Source organism: Pygocentrus nattereri, chromosome 20 (genome assembly GCF_015220715.1).
Source record: "Pygocentrus nattereri isolate fPygNat1 chromosome 20, fPygNat1.pri, whole genome shotgun sequence".
NCBI classification, from domain to species: Eukaryota; Metazoa; Chordata; class Actinopteri; order Characiformes; family Serrasalmidae; genus Pygocentrus; species Pygocentrus nattereri.
In genome coordinates this window covers 33,945,729-33,969,182 of record NC_051230.1, presented here as the reverse complement: position 1 = coordinate 33,969,182, position 23,454 = coordinate 33,945,729, and the positions used below count along the sequence as shown (strand labels likewise).

The 23,454-nt window shown below is 45.3% G+C and overlaps 1 protein-coding gene across 1 annotated transcript in view; it reads right to left on the bottom strand.

The window, feature by feature from the left end:
- Nucleotides 1–23,454, bottom strand: part of LOC108444174 (protein FAM214B) — a 31,420-nt gene that overhangs the window by 3,941 nt on the left and 4,025 nt on the right. Inside the window, exons 2-11 of the mRNA XM_037531758.1 lie at nucleotides 15,507–15,684; nucleotides 11,096–11,264; nucleotides 9,660–10,367; nucleotides 7,922–8,520; nucleotides 5,951–6,180; nucleotides 4,518–4,576; nucleotides 4,210–4,306; nucleotides 3,306–3,464; nucleotides 1,810–1,878; nucleotides 484–683 (exon numbers count right to left, since the gene is read on the bottom strand). Coding sequence (XP_037387655.1) covers nucleotides 484–683; nucleotides 1,810–1,878; nucleotides 3,306–3,464; nucleotides 4,210–4,306; nucleotides 4,518–4,576; nucleotides 5,951–6,180; nucleotides 7,922–8,520; nucleotides 9,660–10,156 — 1,910 coding nt within the window. The 5' untranslated portion in view covers nucleotides 10,157–10,367; nucleotides 11,096–11,264; nucleotides 15,507–15,684. The remainder of the gene's footprint in view (nucleotides 1–483; nucleotides 684–1,809; nucleotides 1,879–3,305; nucleotides 3,465–4,209; nucleotides 4,307–4,517; nucleotides 4,577–5,950; nucleotides 6,181–7,921; nucleotides 8,521–9,659; nucleotides 10,368–11,095; nucleotides 11,265–15,506; nucleotides 15,685–23,454) is intronic.

The following is a 23,454-nucleotide window of genomic DNA, read 5'->3' as shown; positions in this document are numbered from 1 at the left end:
GTAGGGGGCGATACGGCTTCTACTGTTTCATTTAAAAAGCTCTATAATGTTCATATGATCCACACAGTCGCTCTGACAGACTGTAATACACTACAGGAAGCGCAGGGGGCGATACGGCTTCTACTGTTTCATTTAAAAAGCTCTATAATGTTCATATGATCCACACAGTCGTTCTGACAGACTGTAATACACTACAGGAAGCGTAGGGGGCGATACGGCTTCTACTGTTTCATTTAAAAAGCTCTATAATGTTCATATGAGCCACACAGTCGCTCTGACAGACTGTAATACACTACAGGAAGCGTAGGGGGCGATACGGCTTCTACTGTTTCATTTTATAACACTAATTACATATAGTAGCTGTGTGATTAATTGTGTAATTACATGTAAAAAGCATAAAAAAGCTCATTTAATCTGTTAAATAGGACTATATTCATTATATATTCCACTTTAAAACACAGCTCGGAGGAAAAGAAAGCCGACCTCAGGTGCATCAGGTAGCAAAGAATCTTCTTCCTGTCGGAGGCAGAGCTCTCTGGCCCCTCCCCCGACCCCTCCCCTTCCTCCACGGGCACCAGGAAGATGCGATGACGCAGGAAGGTCATGTGATTGACAGGCATGTCCCCGAAGTTATAGGTCACCAGGAACATCTTCACCACAGTTTTATTGGGGTTGAATAAGGTCTGTAAACAAAACAGAGAAAGCGGCGCTGAGTGATCTCCCTACAGTGGAAGGATGGACCGAAACACCTGTGGATGTTCTCAGATCTGAAGCAGCTTGATCTTCTCCTCTCTCTCAGAGATCAAAGCTTTCAGCGCCGTTTATCTGCTGGGGGCAGTTTTGAGGTCCACCAGCCCTAATTCAGTATTTTAATCCTAAAAATAGCAAAACACATTTCAAACACGCAAAAAGCAAAGCAGTGTGCCCACTTTGCTAAAGCTCCTCCCACCTTCAAGACTGGTCATCAGTTTTCTAGTCCAACTCATTCTGCCACGACCTCAACTGGCCATTGTTTATTCACAATACAGATTTGAAATAAAAACTGCTTTATTTTATTTATAGACCACATTAACTGCTGACACTGTTAACCCTGGTAAATCGTCTCCAGGGCACAGCAGGTTTTTAAAACTGCCCATTCGCTCGAACACCCGGCTGTTTGTTTTACGGGTGCGGTGCCATAGATCATTGATGGGGAGGCGAAGGGAGCACACATTATGTTGCAGTGCATGCTGGGAACTGTAGTGCAGTTCATGATGAAGTGGCTGATAATAACAGAAAATGAAAATAATTGTGAATAGGGCCGAGCCACACGCCTGACTTCGCCCCCGGGGTGGCTTTAAAGGTGAAGAAGGAAACATGCAAACATGGCCACTGAGAGAGAGGATAAAGTAAGACTTATAGAACAAGCCAGAGAGAGAGAGAGAGAGAGAGAGAGAGAGAGAGAGAGAGAGAGAGAGAGAGACAGAGAGACAGAGAGAGAGAGACAGAGAGAGAGACAGAGAGAGAGAGAGACAGAGAGAAATAAAGAGACAGAGAGAGAGAGAGAGAAAGAGAGAGAGAGAGACACAGAGACAGAAAGAGAGAGAGAGATAGAGAGAGAGAGAGAGAGAGAGAGAGAGAGAGAGACACAGAGACAGAGAGAAATAAAGAGAGAGAGAGAGAGAGAGAGAGAGAGAGAGAGAGAGAGAGAGAGAGAGAGAGAGAGAGAGAGAGACAGAGAGAGAGAGAGAGAGACAGAGAGAGAGAAATAAAGAGAGAGAGAGAGAGAGAGAGAGAGAGACAGAGAGAGAGAGAGAGAGGGTGACTCACCACTTGAATGGTCCCTGCTTTGGGTACGCTGTATCCTTTCTTTCCCAGCGGCTCCAGAGAGATCACACCCTGATACACACACACACACACACACACACACACACACGCGCACACACACACACACACACACACACGCGCACACACACACACGATTCAGTATCTCAGAGCTGAACACCAACACGGCCTCTACATGCAGCTCTGGAGACGTTTTAATCAAACATGTTCGGTGAGTTTTCATTCCTGTGTTTAAGGTCTAAACCTGACCTCTACAATTAGCCTTTAGTCTCCGGGAAAACCAGGATCATTACAAAGGCTCACACAGCGCTAACCACTCTAACCAGTCTGGGACTGTCCGTGCTCCGGCCGCACCGCGCTGACTACCGCACCTGCGTGAAAGCAAATAATGCTCTCCTGCCAGAAGTGGCAGTAGTTAGCTTGGCGCTAACATAGCATGGAAAACCTCATAATGGCTTAAACAGTTAGCATTGTGTATTAGCGTTCATAATTAGCTTTATTTTACCTGTGGCTAAAGGCCAATTAGAAGGGTCAGGCTCACGCGTTAACCAGCGCAAGTAAATGTTCAGAAATACATCACAAACGTTTACAAGCACACGCGGGTCACTGACGCCTCTCTGATGAAGCTGCTTGCCTGGTAACTGCGCCCTCTTGAGGAAAAACCTCAGCCTGCCAAGCCTGAGTGGGTGAGTGGGTGAGTGAGTGAGTGGGTGAGTGGGTGAGTGGGTGAGTGGGTGAGTGGGTGAGTGGGTGAGTGGGTGAGTGAGTGAGTAGCCAGGTCCATGAGGTGCTTCACATCTAAAATATCCTTGAAGTATCCTATCCTACTGATTACTCTTGATTTCAAAATATTATCCATCCATCCATTTACTTCTCCGTCAGGGTCGCGGGTTCAAAATATTATTTTAAAAAGAATTCAGATAAATAAATTCAATAAATTCAGAGATTTTGATTAACAAAAGTGGTCAAAATGTCACTTCCCCCATGTACGGTCTTAATTTTAATTAATTTATTTATTTTTACACAATTTTAGCCCCTTTTTAGGCAACTCTCCATCACCCAACGCTACCAAATTGGGAAGACTAGTACCAGACACTTGAAGCTCCGCCCCATCTTTTAAAACCGCCGCTAACATGACGTCACTGGAGTGCAATACGCTAACTGCTAATTTTGTTACATCAGCTAACAGACACACATGCTGGCTAGCACTGCACTAAGTGATTAGGGGGAGAAAGGGGACCCCCCTACCCATAACCTCTTAATTATGGATGGCTGTGGCATCACTGGACTCGCCATCTCCTGAGGATAATGGCAGAAGTTACACTGTTGTGCCACTGGGGGGAGCCCTGTGTGCCCTCTTCACATGTCATTCAACACTCTTAGCCACGGCACAGACTAGAGCCAGCAGTGCAGGACACACCGATGAATTGATCAGCTTTCCATAAACTATTCCTCTAAACGCACACGCGTGTGATATTTACCAGGAAAGGCGAGGGGGCGCTGTGCTCCGACGTGTCGTAGTAGGTCACCTGCACAGGTAAAGTGGCGTGTTGAGGGCAGTACGAGCCGCTGGCTCCGATTTCAGCCGTGAAGCCCTCGATCCTGCCCGAGGGAGAGAAACGGCCTTTCAGGATCGATTCCTACACACACACACACACACACACACACACACACACACACACACAGAGTACAAAAGTGTGTTCATTTTACAGCAGTGATATAGTACAATCTTAAAGGGCAACTTCACCAAATCTTCAAAATTCTGCATATTTAAACGTTTAAGATGTAAACAGAGTCATTCAGGGTGGTCAGAGCTGCTCCCAGTGGTGGTGATGGGAACCAGACGTCCCTCTAAAAGCTCCTCACAGAAAGTTCCTACATGAACTGGTTCTGAATTCACTGCCTGATGACTGAGACGCTGTTTTATGAGAGTTTAGAGAACTTCAACTCCATTCATGGTGGAGGGAGACATGCAGGGCGCTGTGCGGCAAAATAGTCCCCAAAGAAAACTCATTATTCCAGATTTTCCACTGTTTTCCAACATCAACATTCCATTTGAGCTCAGAAGAGTCGTGTAGGTTCTCTGGTGGTTCCAGATGGTAAACAAAGTGTCCATACCTCTGTTGTAGTCATGGCGACCCCTGGTTCTTATCACCACCACTGTAAAGACGTCTGAACTATTTCACACCAAAACGCTCCGAATGACTCTACACGTCGAACTGGAATCATGTGTGAATTTTAAAGGTGTTGATAAACTGGTGGAGTTCCCCTTCACACTCATGCTTCTCCACATCTCAAATCACTGAATTACGCAGAAACTCTTCCTATAAAGTAAACATTTCAGGGTGAAAGTGAGGTGGAGGTTCTGTGGTTGGTGCTCCATACCTCGAAGTTTCCCAGCAGAGCTCTGCTGATGGAGGCCAGGGAGGAGCTGGAGCAGGAGCGGCTGGTGTCCGTCCGACGGCCGCTGCGCAGCTGACGACTAAACACACGGACACAGCGTGTTAAAGGAACGAGGTTTACCAGTTTACCCCACGTTCCCATCACTCGTCCCAGCGGACTGAGGGGGGAAACTGTGAGAAACTGCCACTTAACAGCTCCAGATGTTCCAGGTAACATCTGCACTTCTGATCCGAAATCCATTAACAGGTCTGTGAACACAAGTCACAGCCCAGGGTGTGACGTATACTCACGATTTGAGACGAGAACCGGCCTTCAGTCTCCTGGACGAGCGGGAGCACTCCGAGGGGCTCTAGGTAGGAGACAGAGGGGGGACAACACATTAAAGAGGAATTCCACTGATCTTTCAAAATTTCCACATAATTAGATTAGATGTAAGCAGAGTCGGAAGACTCGTGTAGGTTCACTGGTGGTTTTGGAAAGTAAATAAAAAGTTTGTATTTGTGTTGTTGTCATGGCGACCCCAGGTTCCTATCACCACCACTGTAAAGACACCTGAACCTCCTCTGAATCTCTCCGTCTACACCTCACACCCTGAATCACCCCCCCCCCCCTAATATCTTCTGTCATTGATCTAAAGTGAAACGCTCCTCGTTCGGCAGCTACTGACGACCCGTGGCGCGGTGGTACTTACACAGCCCGCGGTCAGCGTGGCTACCTCACAGACATGGGCCATGCTACAGGCCTCACCATGGCGACCGTCGTCAACTGTCCATCAGCTACACCCACCCACAAGCCCGGACGCTAACGCACAGTCCTCACCGGACATCTCCGTCTACCTCTCGCCTCTGTCCTTCTATCGGTCTCTCTCTCTGTGGAGAACAGCCTTCCAGCTCTGAAGTCCTTCTGGAACTGAACGTGGTCAGAACAGCCCGAGCGAGCGGTCAGTCAGGTGAGGAAACGCTCACCTGCTGAACAAAAGCTCTCTGAATGGGCCGCATTCTGGATCCTACAATAACAGGCCCAGGACAAAGAACACACGCTAGGTGTTCTCCCCCTCTCCCCCTCTCTCCCTCCCTCTCTCTCCCTCTCCCCCTCTCTGTCCCTCTGTCCCTTCTCTCTCTCTCTCACTGTCCCTCTGTCCCCTCTCTCTCGCCCTCTCTCCTCCCTATTGCCCATCCTTCATTCTTTCCTTCCTTCTATCTCCTCTCATTTCACCTCCTCCTCCTGCCTCCACACCAGCAAAACCAGGACAGACCAGCACAGCTGGACACCAGCAAAACCAGGACAGACCAGCACAGCTGGACACCAGCAAAACCAGGACAGACCAGCACGGCTGGACACCAGCAAAACCAGGACAGACCAGCACGGCTGGACACCAGCAAAACCAGGACAGACCAGCACGGCTGGACACCAGCAAAACCAGCATATGTTGTGTTTTTGATGCCGGTATGCTGGTCAATGCTGGGTAACCAGCTAAACCAGCACCAGACCAGCAACACCAAATTCATACTGGTCTGTGCTGGTTTTGTTCAGAAGGACTAACATCACCCATTTAACATCACCCAGATATTTTCAGCTACTACAGTTATCCAGCTATTTTCAGTTAGCACAGTTAGCTAGTGCTAGCTATTTTAATAAGCTGTTTAATTAATTTAATTGCTGGTCATTAATAAAAGGAAATGATGTGAAAATGTATTGTGAAGAGATTTCCAGCCATGCTGACCTTGCCCTGCTCTCTTGCTGTGGGCAGCAGATGTGTCCAGTAGGGGGCGGCCTTGGAGTCGGTGCTGCGTCCGGCAGCGAGCCCCAGGCCGGGTGTCAGCAGGGCCAGGCGGCTTCGCTTCGACGTGGATGGGCCTTCGTCCTCCGAACACGAATCTCCTGTATCGCTGGAGGACAGCAGCTTCTTCTTCACCCCCAGGACGGCCCGAGGGGTCTCAGAGGGGCTTTTCTCTGGCGGCAGAGGTAAACAACTTGTCACATTCACTCATTTACACGCGATTAGAGGAATGGTTCAGCTAAAATGAACCCAAATACAGTCAACCAGCCAAGACATGATTAGTGTCCACATGTCACTAATTAGGTTTAGCGCTGGAGCTACGAGACTGATGTAACAAACACTAGAAGTCAATAGTCACCCAAACATTTTCTGTAAGTACATTAGGAAAACGGCTCACTCAAACTGCGTCCTGGTGTCAAAATACTACAGACAACAGACCAAATGTTGAAACTGAGAATTTTTTCTATATTTCTGAGAAGTATGTGCCCATTTTGAATTTGATGCCAACAACCTCTTCCAAAAAAGCTGGGACGGGGTCTGTTTACCGCTGTGTTTCATCACCTCTTCTTCAACAGCGCTCTGCAGGCGTTTGGGAACTGAGAAGACGCTGGTGTGGTTTTGAAAGTGAAATGTTTTCTGTTCTTGTTTGATTCAGGATTTCAGCTTCTAACAGTTTCAGGGGCTCATTTTTCATTTCATAATGTGCCAAATGTTCTCAGTGGTGACCGGTCTGGACTGCAGGCAGGTCAGTTTAGCGCCTGGACTCTATTAATACGGAGCAATGCTGCTGTAATACAGTCAGAATGTGGTTTGACATCGTCTTACTGAAATAATCAAGGCCTTCCCTGAAAAAGACGTCGTCTGGACGGCAGCAGATGTTGATAAAACATGTTTATATCATTCAGCTTTAATGGAGCCTTCACAGATGAGCAGGTCACCCAGGCCATGTGCCCTAATGCCCCCTAAACCATCATGAATACTGGCTATAGAACTGAGCACTGATAACAAGCTGAGGGGTCTTCAGCCCGGAGGACACAGTGTCCATGATTTCTCAAAGAACTTCAAATGTTGGTTCGTCGGACCGCCGGACACTTTTCCACTTCCCCTCAGTCCATTTTAAATGAGCTCAGGCCCAGAGAAGGTGGCAGCGTTTCTGGATCCTGTTTATATTTGGGTTCTTCTTTGTGTTTTAGAGTTTAACAGCGTTTGTGGATGCAGTGATGAACTGTGTTCACAGTCAGTGGTTTTCAGAAGTGTTTCTGAGCCCATGCAGTGATTTCCACTACAGAATCATGTCTGTTTTTAATGCAGTGCTGCCTGAGGGCCCAAAGGTCACGGCCAGCAGATACTGGTGTTCAGCCTCGTCCCTCACAGACAGAGATTTCTCCAGATTCTCTGAGTCTTTAATGATGTTCTGCACCGTAGACGATGAAAATTTTTGCTATTTTATGTTGAGAAACGTTCTTCTTCAATTGCTGCACTATTTGATCGCACAGTCTTTCACAGTTGTGGTTGTCAGTTTTTTTTTTTTAGCTTGACAACTTTTACCAGTCCCAACTTTTTTGGAACGTATTGTTGGTATCAAATTCAAAATGGGCAAACATTTTTCAAAAAACAATCAAATTTCTCAGTTTCAACGTTTGATATGCTGTCTTCGTACCATTTTCAAATCAGACAAAGGGTTTAAATGATTTAGGATGATATTTTTACAGAAATCAACTGGGTGACTATTGATTTCTAGTGTTTGTTAGCAATGTTAGCATCATAGCTCCAGTTTGTCTCAGTTTATGAACCACATATGAGGCTTTGACGAAAACTCGTGTTTCTCCATCATCTTTCCCATTTTCAAGGGTGTTACCCGACTGTCGTACCCACTGCTGGACAATAATTTGACTTAAGTGCTGTTTTAGGTACCTCTATCTGTCGGACTCGTGCCATTAGACCAGGAGGGAGGTGAGGAGGGGTGAGCCCTCCTGTCCGGAGGAGGCGGGGAAGACTCAAGACTCGCCCCCCACTGGACGGCCTCGGCTGGGGTCAGCCGAGGTCGTGAAGGTCCCTGGAGCTCTAGAGTGCAGGAAGTGCTCATTGGTACCTCTCCTGGCTGGTCATAGTTACTGCAGCCCTCCTCTCTGGACCCATCCACAGACCAGGGTGGGTCATCTCCTGCTGTGGACGCCTCAGTCCGTGGAGCAGCGGGTGGTGGGCTGCCCTCGCTAATGCCCCAAGGTGAAAATGAGTGAGGCAGGGCCTGGGGTTCCAGCATGGGGGATGATTTGGGCGAAAGTGGGGCGAAAGCGTCCAGTACGGGGCGGTCAAGATTACGCTGGGTGAGTCTTCGGCCTGGCACTGGGGGTGCGTGTGTGGGAGAGAGGGACGGTGACCGCGGCGACCGGGGCATCTCAAAATCTCTTGAGACCTCTCCATCGCATTCCTCATCATCCGCCACCTCCTCATCCTGAAGGGGGCGCTTTTGGGCCACGTTGCCCTGCTGTGCCTCTTCCAGAGGACCACGTCTAGAATAAAATAATAATAAACATAGCTAAACACATGATCAGCAGGTGTTATTACTGAAAAAACTGAAGCTTAAAAACAGTCAAATTGGGCAAAATTTATTTATGAAACAGTCACAGAAGACCCCCCAAAATTAGCGCGTTTGAAAATCCTTTTAGGAAATAATGTCGTCGTACCCAGTAAGTAGATGGTCTGCAAAATTTTATGCCTGTAACTTGATTTGATTTTGAGATACTGAGGTTTTAAAAAGAGTGTCGCCTGAATATTTGCCTTTACCCATACAGTATATGGGAATGTCCTGTATGGGTATAAGGTGCAAATTTTCATAAAGCCATAACTTATGAACTACTGATGGCAGATTCTTGAAATTCTCAGTGACAATTCTTTGTTTATATGTGTGACTGAGACTGCCAAAACTGCTAAACCAGAGATTTAATTAGGTCATTCTCTCCATACTGAAATCCATCCAGTCTCTCAAAGGAAAGGTTCCTGGTTAGAGTATTTACCATATTTAATGGTAAAAAATAAATCAGAAGGTTTTATTACAATAAGACACAAACACAGCTGACAAAAGTTCAACATGAGCAAGAAATACCAAAAAATGAAAGAAAGAAAAAAGAAGGCCGGCTGTGATTCAGTGGGGAAATACAGAGGGCCGAATTTTCTGCAATACAAAAAACCCCCCAAAAAAAACAAAAACAAAACGGTGGATATTTAGCAAGCCGTAAAAAGTCCATGAAAAGCATCTGTATGTTGGTAAATACATGCAAAACCAAAGAACAAACCCAGAATATTTCATAAATCCAGCATAAATAACTCAAAGGTTATAACTTATCAAATGCTATAGAAACAAAAATTCATTTTAAGGCTAAAAATAAGGCCACATCCACTTTTTAGAAGCCTCGATATCTCAGAAACTATTACAGATACAAGCCTAAAATTCTGCACACTTTCCCAGGTGGACAGACAAATAGGTGGTGAAATGTGGTGATTGAAGTTGGAGTTATGGAGTTATATAAACAGTAAAAGCAGCTCTATGATTTTTCAACAAAATATTCCTTAAAAGCTCAAACAGTGCAGTGATTCAAAGGGAATACGGGATCTTTCCCAACAGAACAAACTCTAGGACTGAAAGACGAACCTGTGACACAGACGGCTGCCCCGGGGAGAGTGGGGGTCCAGCATGGGGGGCGATTTTGGGGACAGGGGGGTGCAAGCATCAGGGACGGGGCGGTCAAGGTTACGCTGGGTGGGTCTTCGGCCTGGTACTGGGGGAGTGTGTGTATGAGTGGGAGAGAGAGGGGGCGACCGTGGCGACCGCGGAGATCGGGGTGTCTCTGAGTCTCGTAAAAAGTGCACATCTGACCCGGGACTGGCGCCGCACAGCACCTCCCCCTCCAAGTCTTCTTCTTCATCATTGTCGTCCTCCTCGTCCTGCAGGGGGCGCTTTATGCCCGGCCTGAGCGACGCTCGGCCCTCAGAAAAGCCCCCCCTCTGGGAGAAGATGGACAGCTGGTAGACCTTCTGCAGCCGCAGCTCCTCCTGGCTGAAGGGCCTTGGCCCCGCCCCCTGCAGCCCGGGGTCTCCTCCGGCCTGGGCCGGCTCCTTCCGCACCAGCTCCACGTGGATGTGGCGCATGCTGCCTTTTTCACTCTGATCGTTTTAAAAAAAAATTTATAAGTTGTGCAACAATTTATTCTTTTAAAAAGTTCTAGAAAGTTCTGCGGAGTTCTCGACAGTAAAACTGAGCCGGTGGTGAAATACAGGCTCTGAATCTGGAAGATTTCAGATCCCAGAGGTCCACTCTAGGATACAGGCACTATGTCTCCCATAATGCCTTGCACAGCACCTAAGAAAACAGCAAAAAAAGCAAGACAGACACGTTAAAAGACGAACTTTTCACCTGTTCATCACTGCCGTTTGTCCTTTTTCTAACCCTGGTGCACATTGAGTGGATATTTTATACTATGTTTCCCATAATGCCTTGCACAACACCTAAAAACACAGACACATGAAAGCACAAACTTCTTTAACACACTAATTAGTGCTGCTTTCTACTTTCTCTGACTGTACTGAGAAAATCTAGGCCTGTTCATACAGTTTCCCCCATGACACGTACTACATTTCCCACAATACCTTGTACAATACCTAAAAAAAACCACAATACAACTCAAAGCACATCCCTACCACTACTCGCATGGCGATATTTACACGTAAGACCGGTGACGACTCGGCTGTGCTGGTGCTCTGACGCACATCAAGCTCAAACACACACATTCAAAGGGGATTCGTTCTCTAACTGACCCTACAACACACACGGCTGTCAGCTCTGGTTTGCCGTGTTTCCCCTGTGCATGGCTGCACTCTGTATCCTGGATCGGCACGCTGTGGGTTTTCGTTAAAGGGGAAATAAACGCGTCTCGCTGTGGTCCAGCAGCAGCAGCAGCGTTAGCCAGCTGTGAGAAGCTCTGCCATCGTTTCAGTCCTGCTCTAAAACAGTCGTGTCCCGAGCTGCGTGGGAGTAACTGTAATACTGAAATTGAATAAGTCCAGGAACGCTGCAGGAGATTCTCTTACGTGCGCCTGCTCTTCCTCTGCTGAACTTAGGCTCGTCCACATCCACCTGTGAACTCCACAGTGTTGACCCCTGCCCTTTGACCCTGACCCTAGGCCCCAAGTTTGGCCATCTCCAACGCTGTCCCACCAGTCCACCAACAGCATTCCCACACAGGCAGAGAACAAAGGCCTACAGAGAGAGAGGAAGAGATCAATAATAAATGACCAGTCACTGTCGCTTATGAAAAGATGTCAATAAAACATGCTTAACATGATGTTCATATGATCCACACAGTCGCTCTGACAGACTGTAATACACTACAGGAAGCGTAGGGGGCGATACGGCTTCTACTGTTTCATTTAAAAAGCTCTATAATGTTCATATGATCCACACAGTCGCTCTGACAGACTGTAATACACTACAGGAAGCGTAGGGGGCGATACGGCTTCTACTGTTTCATTTAAAAAGCTCTATGATGTTCATATGATCCACACAGTCGCTCTGACAGACTGTAATACACTACAGGAAGCGTAGGGGGCGATACGGCTTCTACTGTTTCATTTAAAAAGCTCTATAATGTTCATATGATCCACACAGTCGCTCTGACAGACTGTAATACACTACAGGAAGCGTAGGGGGCGATACGGCTTCTACTGTTTCATTTAAAAAGCTCTATAATGTTCATATGATCCACACAGTCGCTCTGACAGACTGTAATACACTACAGGAAGCGTAGGGGGCGATACGGCTTCTACTGTTTCATTTAAAAAGCTCTATAATGATCATATGATCCACACAGTCGCTCTGACAGACTGTAATACACTACAGGAAGCGTAGGGGGCGACACGGCTTCTACTGTTTCATTTAAAAAGCTCTATAATGTTCATATGATCCACACAGTCGCTCTGACAGACTGTAATACACTACAGGAAGCGTAGGGGGCGATACGGCTTCTACTGTTTCATTTAAAAAGCTCTATAATGTTCATATGATCCACACAGTCGCTCTGACAGACTGTAATACACTACAGGAAGCGTAGGGGGCGATACGGCTTCTACTGTTTCATTTAAAAAGCTCTATGATGTTCATATGATCCACACAGTCGCTCTGACAGACTGTAATACACTACAGGAAGCGTAGGGGGCGATACGGCTTCTACTGTTTCATTTAAAAAGCTCTATAATGTTCATATGATCCACACAGTCGCTCTGACAGACTGTAATACACTACAGGAAGCGTAGGGGGCGATACGGCTTCTACTGTTTCATTTAAAAAGCTCTATAATGTTCATATGATCCACACAGTCGCTCTGACAGACTGTAATACACTACAGGAAGCGTAGGGGGCGATACGGCTTCTACTGTTTCATTTAAAAAGCTCTATAATGTTCATATGATCCACACAGTCGCTCTGACAGACTGTAATACACTACAGGAAGCGTAGGGGGCGATACGGCTTCTACTGTTTCATTTAAAAAGCTCTATTATGTTCATATGATCCACACAGTCGCTCTGACAGACTGTAATACACTACAGGAAGCGTAGGGGGCGATACGGCTTCTACTGTTTCATTTAAAAAGCTCTATAATGTTCATATGATCCACACAGTCGCTCTGACAGACTGTAATACACTACAGGAAGCGTAGGGGGCGATACGGCTTCTACTGTTTCATTTAAAAAGCTCTATGATGTTCATATGATCCACACAGTCGCTCTGACAGACTGTAATACACTACAGGAAGCGTAGGGGGCGATACGGCTTCTACTGTTTCATTTAAAAAGCTCTATAATGTTCATATGATCCACACAGTCGCTCTGACAGACTGTAATACACTACAGGAAGCGTAGGGGGCGATACGGCTTCTACTGTTTCATTTAAAAAGCTCTATAATGTTCATATGATCCACACAGTCGCTCTGACAGACTGTAATACACTACAGGAAGCGTAGGGGGCGATACGGCTTCTACTGTTTCATTTAAAAAGCTCTATAATGTACATATGATCCACACAGTCGCTCTGACAGACTGTAATACACTACAGGAAGCGTAGGGGGCGATACGGCTTCTACTGTTTCATTTAAAAAGCTCTATAATGTTCATATGATCCACACAGTCGCTCTGACAGACTGTAATACACTACAGGAAGCGTAGGGGGCGATACGGCTTCTACTGTTTCATTTAAAAAGCTCTATAATGTTCATATGATCCACACAGTCGCTCTGACAGACTGTAATACACTACAGGAAGCGTAGGGGGCGATACGGCTTCTACTGTTTCATTTAAAAAGCTCTATAATGATCATATGATCAACACAGTCGCTCTGACAGACTGTAATACACTACAGGAAGCGTAGGGGGCGATACGGCTTCTACTGTTTCATTTAAAAAGCTCTATAATGTTCATATGATCCACACAGTCGCTCTGACAGACTGTAATACACTACAGGAAGCGTAGGGGGCGATACGGCTTCTACTGTTTCATTTAAAAAGCTCTATAATGTTCATATGATCCACACAGTCGCTCTGACAGACTGTAATACACTACAGGAAGCGTAGGGGGCGATACGGCTTCTACTGTTTCATTTAAAAAGCTCTATGATGTTCATATGATCCACACAGTCGCTCTGACAGACTGTAATACACTACAGGAAGCGTAGGGGGCGATACGGCTTCTACTGTTTCATTTAAAAAGCTCTATAATGTTCATATGATCCACACAGTCGCTCTGACAGACTGTAATACACTACAGGAAGCGTAGGGGGCGATACGGCTTCTACTGTTTCATTTAAAAAGCTCTATAATGTTCATATGATCCACACAGTCGCTCTGACAGACTGTAATACACTACAGGAAGCGTAGGGGGCGATACGGCTTCTACTGTTTCATTTAAAAAGCTCTATAATGTTCATATGATCCACACAGTCGCTCTGACAGACTGTAATACACTACAGGAAGCGTAGGGGGCGATACGGCTTCTACTGTTTCATTTAAAAAGCTCTATAATGTTCATATGATCCACACAGTCGCTCTGACAGACTGTAATACACTACAGGAAGCGTAGGGGGCGATACGGCTTCTACTGTTTCATTTAAAAAGCTCTATAATGTTCATATGATCCACACAGTCGCTCTGACAGACTGTAATACACTACAGGAAGCGTAGGGGGCGATACGGCTTCTACTGTTTCATTTAAAAAGCTCTATAATGTTCATATGATCCACACAGTCGCTCTGACAGACTGTAATACACTACAGGAAGCGTAGGGGGCGATACGGCTTCTACTGTTTCATTTAAAAAGCTCTATAATGTTCATATGATCCACACAGTCGCTCTGACAGACTGTAATACACTACAGGAAGCGTAGGGGGCGATACGGCTTCTACTGTTTCATTTAAAAAGCTCTATAATGTTCATATGATCCACACAGTCGCTCTGACAGACTGTAATACACTACAGGAAGCGTAGGGGGCGATACGGCTTCTACTGTTTCATTTAAAAAGCTCTATAATGTTCATATGATCCACACAGTCGCTCTGACAGACTGTAATACACTACAGGAAGCGTAGGGGGCGATACGGCTTCTACTGTTTCATTTAAAAAGCTCTATAATGTTCATATGATCCACACAGTCGCTCTGACAGACTGTAATACACTACAGGAAGCGTAGGGGGCGATACGGCTTCTACTGTTTCATTTAAAAAGCTCTATAATGATCATATGATCCACACAGTCGCTCTGACAGACTGTAATACACTACAGGAAGCGTAGGGGGCGATACGGCTTCTACTGTTTCATTTAAAAAGCTCTATAATGTTCATATGATCCACACAGTCGCTCTGACAGACTGTAATACACTACAGGAAGCGTAGGGGGCGATACGGCTTCTACTGTTTCATTTAAAAAGCTCTATAATGTTCATATGATCCACACAGTCGCTCTGACAGACTGTAATACACTACAGGAAGCGTAGGGGGCGATACGGCTTCTACTGTTTCATTTAAAAAGCTCTATAATGTTCATATGATCCACACAGTCGCTCTGACAGACTGTAATACACTACAGGAAGCGTAGGGGGCGATACGGCTTCTACTGTTTCATTTAAAAAGCTCTATAATGTTCATATGATCCACACAGTCGCTCTGACAGACTGTAATACACTACAGGAAGCGTAGGGGGCGATACGGCTTCTACTGTTTCATTTAAAAAGCTCTATAATGTTCATATGATCCACAAGGTCGCTCTGACAGACTGTAATACACTACAGGAAGCGTAGGGGGCGATACGGCTTCTACTGTTTCATTTAAAAAGCTCTATAATGTTCATATGATCCACACAGTCGCTCTGACAGACTGTAATACACTACAGGAAGCGTAGGGGGCGATACGGCTTCTACTGTTTCATTTAAAAAGCAGTGTTAAAGTCTCTATACTTACCAAGGGGCGGAGTGTCAGTGGAGTGGGGGTCTTGTTGAGCAATCCAGTGAAGAGGTAAAGTCTAACCTCGAGCTCCACCCAGACAAGGCCAGCGGCCAATCACGGCCCTCCTGGGCTCCTGAAGAGGACTCGTTGCTCAGCGGCTGCATTGTGAGCAAGGCATTCCAGAGACAGCGGCCTACAGAAGGGCAGAGAAGGCAGTTACAATACTGGCCAGTCGAGTCACACAGCAAGCGGAAGAGTCAGCCACAGCAAAGAGATTAGCACAGTGAGCATCTTCCCCACAGAGGCTGCGGGTGCTATAAAACTGGAAACTTCCGTGGTTGGACATGTTTATTCAAATAATCCAGACCTCAGAGCTCACATCATCACTAAATCTCCCTAAAATACAAAGGGAAATTACTAAATCTCTAAAATGCAAATATGAAATTACTAAAAATCTACAAAATGACTAAGATAAATCATTAAATATACCCAAAATGTAAGAGAAATCACTAAAAATCTAACTAAAATATAAGATAAGTCACTAAATCGGCCAAAAAAGCAAAGATAAATCACCAAAGCACCACAGACCAACATGCATTCAACGCTGGTCTAATCTGGACTGAGCTGGTTTATGATGGTGACCCATCGTGGTCATGCTGGTTGACCAGCATACCAGCATCCAAAACACAACATGCGCTGGCTTTGCTGGTGCCCAGCCGTGCAAACGCAAACTAAATCTCTCAAAAGCGTAACAATAAATCACGAAATCGGCCTTAAACCCCATCAACCCCAGCTATCGCATCTCTTGGGCCAGCTAGCTAAGCTAACCTGCAATAAACAAACGCCAGACCATTAAATTCCTTTGAACATGTGCACATCTGAATAGCAGCACATGCTAGCGGCTAATACGGCTAAAGTGCCATCATTCGCTGCTCTGGGACACAAAGACGAGGAGACCTGCGTTCGAATCTGACCGGACAAACGACGCGCGGTTAGGCCGAGTTGGCCACACAGCTGAAGCGCAGCGTTTCATTCTGTAATTTCCTCTTGTGTAAGTCCAGCATGTGGTGGTGACCGTTAGCCGGTCAGCTGAGCTACAGTAACGCGTCCACCTGCTTTCCCGCGCTCATCGCAGTGAACCGAGGCAGCCGAGTAAAGGCATCACCACACATATAGACAGAGCACCCAAAGCACACAAGGGAGTCTTTGTGCAGCTCAGCAGGAGAGAGGAACAGCGCTGGCTCATAACAGAGGCTACATAATCCCACACGGGCAGGAGGTCCAGAACGAGGGTCAGCAAAGCCACGGGCACTTTCATAACGACCCGGCTCGGAGGCCTTTAGCCAACATGCATTAGCAAACAGCACATGCAGTTACTAATGGCAGCTTCTACTGACTAGCGGACGAGCAGATTTAAATGCGACGTGTGAACTGCTTCTTAAACGTGCTTGTTGATCTAAGACGGCCTCTCGAGGGGGTCCGTGTGTCTTTAGCGTAGCTGCACACCTGTCTCGGTGACAGTCTGGGAGTGGCGCCATCTGGAGCTGGCGCCAACGTTCTCCCTGAGGAAAGCTATCGCTAACAAATCAAAAGCTATGGCTAAAATGCTAATATCCCCTTTTTTATTTACTATCCAAACCACCAGAGAACCTGCGCGGGTCTGGTTTATATGGAATGTGGATGATGGAAAATAGTGGAACATCTGAAATGATGAGTTTTATTTGAGGGCTAATTTGCCTTAGAACACTTTAGGCCAAACACAGTTTAGGCCAAAATCTGCTCAAAACTGCCCTAAAACAGCGTAATCTTTTCATCTTAAACATGTAATCATGTGGAATTTTTAACAGAATTTTTGAAAAGTTTGGGGGAAACAACAAAAAAAAATCTGTGGTAATACAGAACGGAAGTCTGATATACGGCCATATACCCAGATATACCATCAAGGGTCAGGCACAGACTCAAAATATTTTTTGCCGTTTTTCAGTTTTTTACATAATTTAAAAATGCCTCTTCTCCTTTACATTGTGTGTAAATTTCATGATGGACGGACTAAAAGAAATGACCAAAAACAACTTATTTCTGGTTCCATTGACTTACATGAAAAGTAAAGTAGGTTTTCTCCTTCTCCTGTAAAGTTACCGTTATTATTTTGAGATGGTTTTCTTCTGACAACAGCGATTTGTGAAACATGGGTCCCATATCCCAAAATTGCCAGATTAAAATGGTTGGCGTTTAAGTCACATATATGTCCGTATGTGATGAAATAAGCTGGTTGTCCATGTACGGTAATATGCGTCATATATTTGAAACCCATATTGTCCTACATCAGATTTCCGTAGGGGTGAGTACACACAACACACACAGACGGTCTTGTGGAGGTGGCAGGTAGAAACGTTCTCCGGAGAGAACCCTCAGTGTGTTGTGTGTGTAAGCAGATATGTGGGGGAGGGTCAGGGCGTATTTATAGGCAAACAGTTAACGGCAGGGGGGAGGGCGGTGGGCACCTCACACCGTACCGGCTGCTGATCACCCTCACACTCGACACAGCTCGGATCTGTAGGCCACCGGTGAGCTGGACCTGCCAGACCTTCCTCCAGACAGCTCATGCTCCTGTACTGTGATATAGAAATGTCGTATATAGTCCATACCATAAGGCAGGAGTCTCAAACAGCCAGTCACTTATTTATAATACAGCCCTGAAGGGAACCTCCACTGATCTTTCAAAAATTCCACATATTTAACTGGCTGAGATGTTAACAGAGTCGTTCAGAGCGGTTTGGTGTGAAACGTTCGGTTCTAGATAAACTCACCGAGTCAGAACCGTTCACAATGGTGGTGATGGGAACCAGGCGTCCCCCTCTAAAAGCTCCTCACAGTGGTGGTGATGGGAACCAGACGTCTCCCTCTAAAAGCTCCTCACAGTGGTGGTGATAGGAACCAGACGTCCCTCTAAAAGCTCCTCACAGAAAGTTCCTACATGAACTGGTTCTGAATTCACTGCCTGATGACTGAGACGCTGTTTTATGAGAGTTTAGAGAACTTCAACTCCATTCATGGTGGAGGGAGACATGCAGGGCGCTGTGCGGCAAAATAGTCCCCAAAGAAAACTCATTATTCCAGATTTTCCCCTGTTTTCCATCATCGACATTCCATATAAACTCAGAAGACTCGTGTAGGTTCTCTGGTGGTTCTGGATGGTAAATAAAGTGTCTATATCTGTGTTGTAGTCATGGCGACGCCTGGTTCCCATCACCACCACTGTAAAGACGTCAGAGTCTCTACAATCAACCATTTCACACCACAAATATCATGCACATCTCTACTTTGTGTAAATATAAAATATTCTCTACACCACCACAGACTTCCCTGCTCTGCTTTCCCCAAACTTCACTCTTATTCAGCAGGAACGTCAGCACTTTCACAATAAGAGTCCCACATAATTCCACCGTTAGTTAACTTAATTTAGTTAAAAAAAATTAAACACAAAATGTGAACTGTGCAAAAGTAACGGCACCCTTCATATTTTACGTTTCATTTCATTCAAATCAGTTAAACTAAAAAATGTTTAAATGTTGCCAAGAAGAAAAAAAAAATGCAAAACTGAAGTAACGGCTGATTTCTCAGGGCATAAAGCCAAAGGCCACGCCCATTTTACCCCCTGGTTGTGATGTCACCCATCAGCACCTAAACCTTTCAGGTTTTTGAAAGCATCTTTGAACCAAAGGAGTTTCAGTCTGTGCTTTAAACACATTGAGAAAACTCACAAATTATTATTTACTTAAAATTTACTTTCATCCCAACGAAGAACTGCAATGAACATGAAGCTGAAGAAAAATGCCTGAACGCATTAGCACAGCGCCGCTTTTACGCTCACAGGGTTTTCTTTCCTATTTAATAGAGAAATAAAGAGGTTAAGTGTCCCCATACATACCGAAGGCCATGCATGTGGGCAAACCACGCAGAGCCTGGACAGGATGAACATAAGAAGGGTCAGTTATTTTTAAGTTAAAATTCTACTCGTATTGCTCACCCTGGATTAGGATCTTGTACTCTGTGGGCGACATTTGTTCCCTTGGGTTTGTTTCGTCTGATCTTTTCACCTGTGGCGTGGGCCGGCACCGGTGTTAACACTTGGATTACTCGCCCCTGTCCTGACTCTGCTCGTGCTGCTGGGATTGCCCACTGGACTTCGGGAAGCATTGCTGGCCCGGCGTCTCTGTTTTGGCTCTTACAGATCGTCTGATCTTTTCACCTGTGGCGTGGGCCGGCACCGGTACTTGATTACCCGCCCCTGTCCTGACTTTGCTTGCGCTGTGGGGATTGCCCACTGGATTTCGGGAATCATTGCTGGCCCGGCGTCGCTGTTTTGGCTCTTACAGACCGTTTGATCTCTTCACCTGTGGCGTGGGCCGGCACCGGTGTCAACATTTGGATTACCCGCCCCTGTCCTGACTCTGCTCGCGCTGTTGGGATTGCCCACTGGATTTCGGGAATCATTGCTGGCCCGGCGTCTCTGTTTTGGCTCTTATGGAGGCTTCCAGCATGGCAGTAAGGACATTAAGGTACTCTTTTATTGAACTATATGTTCTACAAAACACTCGGTGTAAACCCCCGGACTCGCTTTATCATCTTCGCAACCTCGGCATTTTGCGGAGACCTAAATACTCTCACCGTGGTTCAGGCCGGACTTTTATGTATAAGCAGCACGCGAATACTATTTCTACACTCTGGACCTCATGTCGTCGTACGATTGCTATGGGAATATCTACTCGAGCTAGTGGTCGGATACTGCACTACGTTAAAACCGTAAATCTGCCTGCTTTGAACACTGATTTTAATGTTAACTGTGCTTTACTGAATGTGCGCTCCCTTAATAATAAAGCACCACTCATTGCTGATGCTATTGTGGAGCGCAATATTGACCTGCTGTGCTTAACAGAAACTTGGCAGCAACCCAATGATTATTTTGCGCTGAATCAAACTTTACCAGCGGGCTTCTTATATGTATGTCAACCACGTTTAACAGGTCGGGGTGGGGGACTTGCGGTGGTCTACCGATCTAATCTTAAAGTTAGAACGATCCCACTTCCCCCTCTGACCTCATTTGAATGTCTTTCATTGCTCATTACTGCCTCTAGATCTGTTTTAATTCTGCTCATATACCGACCACCGAAAATGTCGCCTGTTTTTATTTCTGAACTCTCTGACATGCTCTCTTCTTTTATACCTGTGTACTCAAATTTGCTGCTGCTTGGTGATTTTAATATTCATGTTGACTCCGAAAGCTGCTCATTTGCCAAAAGTTTTTTAGATCTTCTTAATTGTTTTGACATTGTTCAGAATGTGAATTTTCCTACCCATAACAAAGGTCATGTACTGGACATTGTCTGCTCTACTGGCATAACTCCTACTAACCTGCATGGAGTTGAGCTGTTTATATCTGATCATAAGGCTGTGTTTTTTAATGTTGTTCTACCATGTTTTCAGCGTGGGCAGCGCAATTCACGACAGTTCTCATTCAGAAATACAAAAAACATCTCTCCCTCTGTCCTTATGGACATGCTCAGTCAGATAGATCACTCTGACTTTAATAGTGACAATGTAAACCAGCTTGTGACTCACTATGATATTACCCTCTCTGCTATCTTTAATGAATTGGCACCATTAAAGACTCGCAAAGTATCTTTCACCCAGTCTGCCCCCTGGTTTACACCAGAGTTGCGCAAGCTAAAGTCTGCTGGTCGTCTGCTTGAGCGTCGCTGGAGGAGAACTGGCATGATGGTGCATGCCCTCGCTTATAAGGATCATGTTGGTTACTATAAAGAGGAGCTGCAAAAAGCAAAAACACTTTATTTTTCAAATGTCATTCAGTGCTCCACTGATAATCTGCGAGGTCTTTTTCAAACAGTTAATAAGCTGATCCGCCCTCTGAATTGTTTTCCTTTAACACCTTCGGCTGATCTCTGTTCAAAGTTTATTAATTTTTTTAATCTGAAAATCGACTCTATTTACTCTCAGTTTGCTTTTACGCGGCCTATATTGAATCATCAATCTCTCTCTGTTCAATTCTCTGGTAGTTGCCTTTCTAATTTTTCTACTGTTAATGAGAGTTTTGTTGGTGAGCTTATTATGAAATCTAGAGCCACTACATGTCAGTTAGACCCCATTCCAACACAGTGGGTGAAATCTTGTCTCCCTGCTATTTGTCCCCTTATCACCAAGGTCATAAATGCATCACTCACTGCAGGCTTGGTCCCTCCCTGTTTGAAATTAGCTGCTGTTACTCCTGTGCTAAAAAAACCTGGCCTTGACCCTGAGAATTTTGCTAACTTTAGGCCCATTTCTAATCTTCCACTCCTGGCCAAAGTATTAGAGCGAACGGTTGCTTCTCAGCTACACGAACATCTGGAATCGAATGATTTGTATGAAGTGTTCCAGTCTGGTTTCAGGAGGAACCATAGCACAGAAACGACTCTACTCAGAGTTGTGAATGATTTGTTATTAGCTGCTGACCAGGGGATGCTAAATGTATTGATTCTTTTAGACCTGACTGCTGCGTTTGATACTGTTTGCCATAACCTGCTACTTACCAGGCTTGAGACACTTATAGGTATAAGTGGCACCGCTCTTTCCTGGTTTAAGTCCTACCTATCTGATAGGCAGCAGTTTGTTTCTATTGGTGGCTACAAGTCTGATTTGTGTGCGCTGTCCCGTGGTGTCCCCCAGGGATCTGTACTTGGCCCTCTACTTTTCATTTTATATATGCTTCCACTTGGCAACATCATTAGAAGGCATGGGCTCCAGTTTCACTGCTTTGCGGACGATGTGCAGATCTATGTTTACTCTAAACCATCTCATACCTGTCCGCCTGCTGTGCTAAGTGACTGCTTACTTGATGTACGTGCCTGGCTGGTTGAAAACTTTCTAAGCCTTAATGGTACTAAAACTGAGGCCATACTGATTTCCTCTCCTGCTACTGCCAGAAAGCTCAGTAGCCTTGCTTTCTCTATACCAGGGTTTGTTGTCTCCTCCTCTGCTCAGGTTCGAAATCTGGGTGTAATTTTTGACACAACACTGTCGTTCGAACCCCACATAAAAAATGTCTGCAAAACAGCCTTTTTTCATTTAAAGAACATTTCCAGAATTCGCCCATTTCTGTCCTCTGCTGCTGCTGAGATCATTACTCATGCATTCGTGACCTCTAGATTAGACTATTGTAATGCAGTGTTGCATGGTCTCCCTACCCGGCTTTTAAACAGACTGCAGTATGTGCAAAACTCTGCTGCTAGGGTGTTGACCCATAAAAGATCTTGGGAACATATTACACCAGTATTGAGGGATCTCCACTGGCTTCCAGTCCAGTTTAGAGTACAGTATAAAATACTGGTAACTGTTTTTAAATCTCTCCATGATCTTGCCCCCACTTATTTGGGTAATCTACTTCAGATGTATGTTCCAACTCGCACTTTACGCTCCTCTTACTCTCATCTCCTAATTGTGCCTTCTACAAAATTCCGTACTCTAGGTGATAGAGCGTTTGGTGTTGCTGGCCCAAAACTCTGGAATGGGCTTCCACTACAGCTCCGTACATCATCATCTCTATCATGTTTTAAAGCCGGTCTTAAAACCTATCTCTTCCAGCTAGCATTTGAGTGAGAATTTCTCTCGAACTTCTATTTATTTTAGTTAAGTCTTTTATTATTGTTTTATTTTTATTGTTGTTATTTTATATATTTTTTTTTTTCTTAGTTTATTTTATATATTGTTATAAATCTTAATGTATTATCTGTTTTACTTTTTTTGTATTGTACAGTGTCCTTGGGTCTCTTGAAAGGCGCTTTATAAAATAAAAGTATTATTATTATTATTAGTTACAGCTGACCATACACGCACAGACGCTAAGGTCAGCACAGGCTATCCCTGTATCACTAAGCTCTCTGGCTGTGACCACACGAAAACAGAT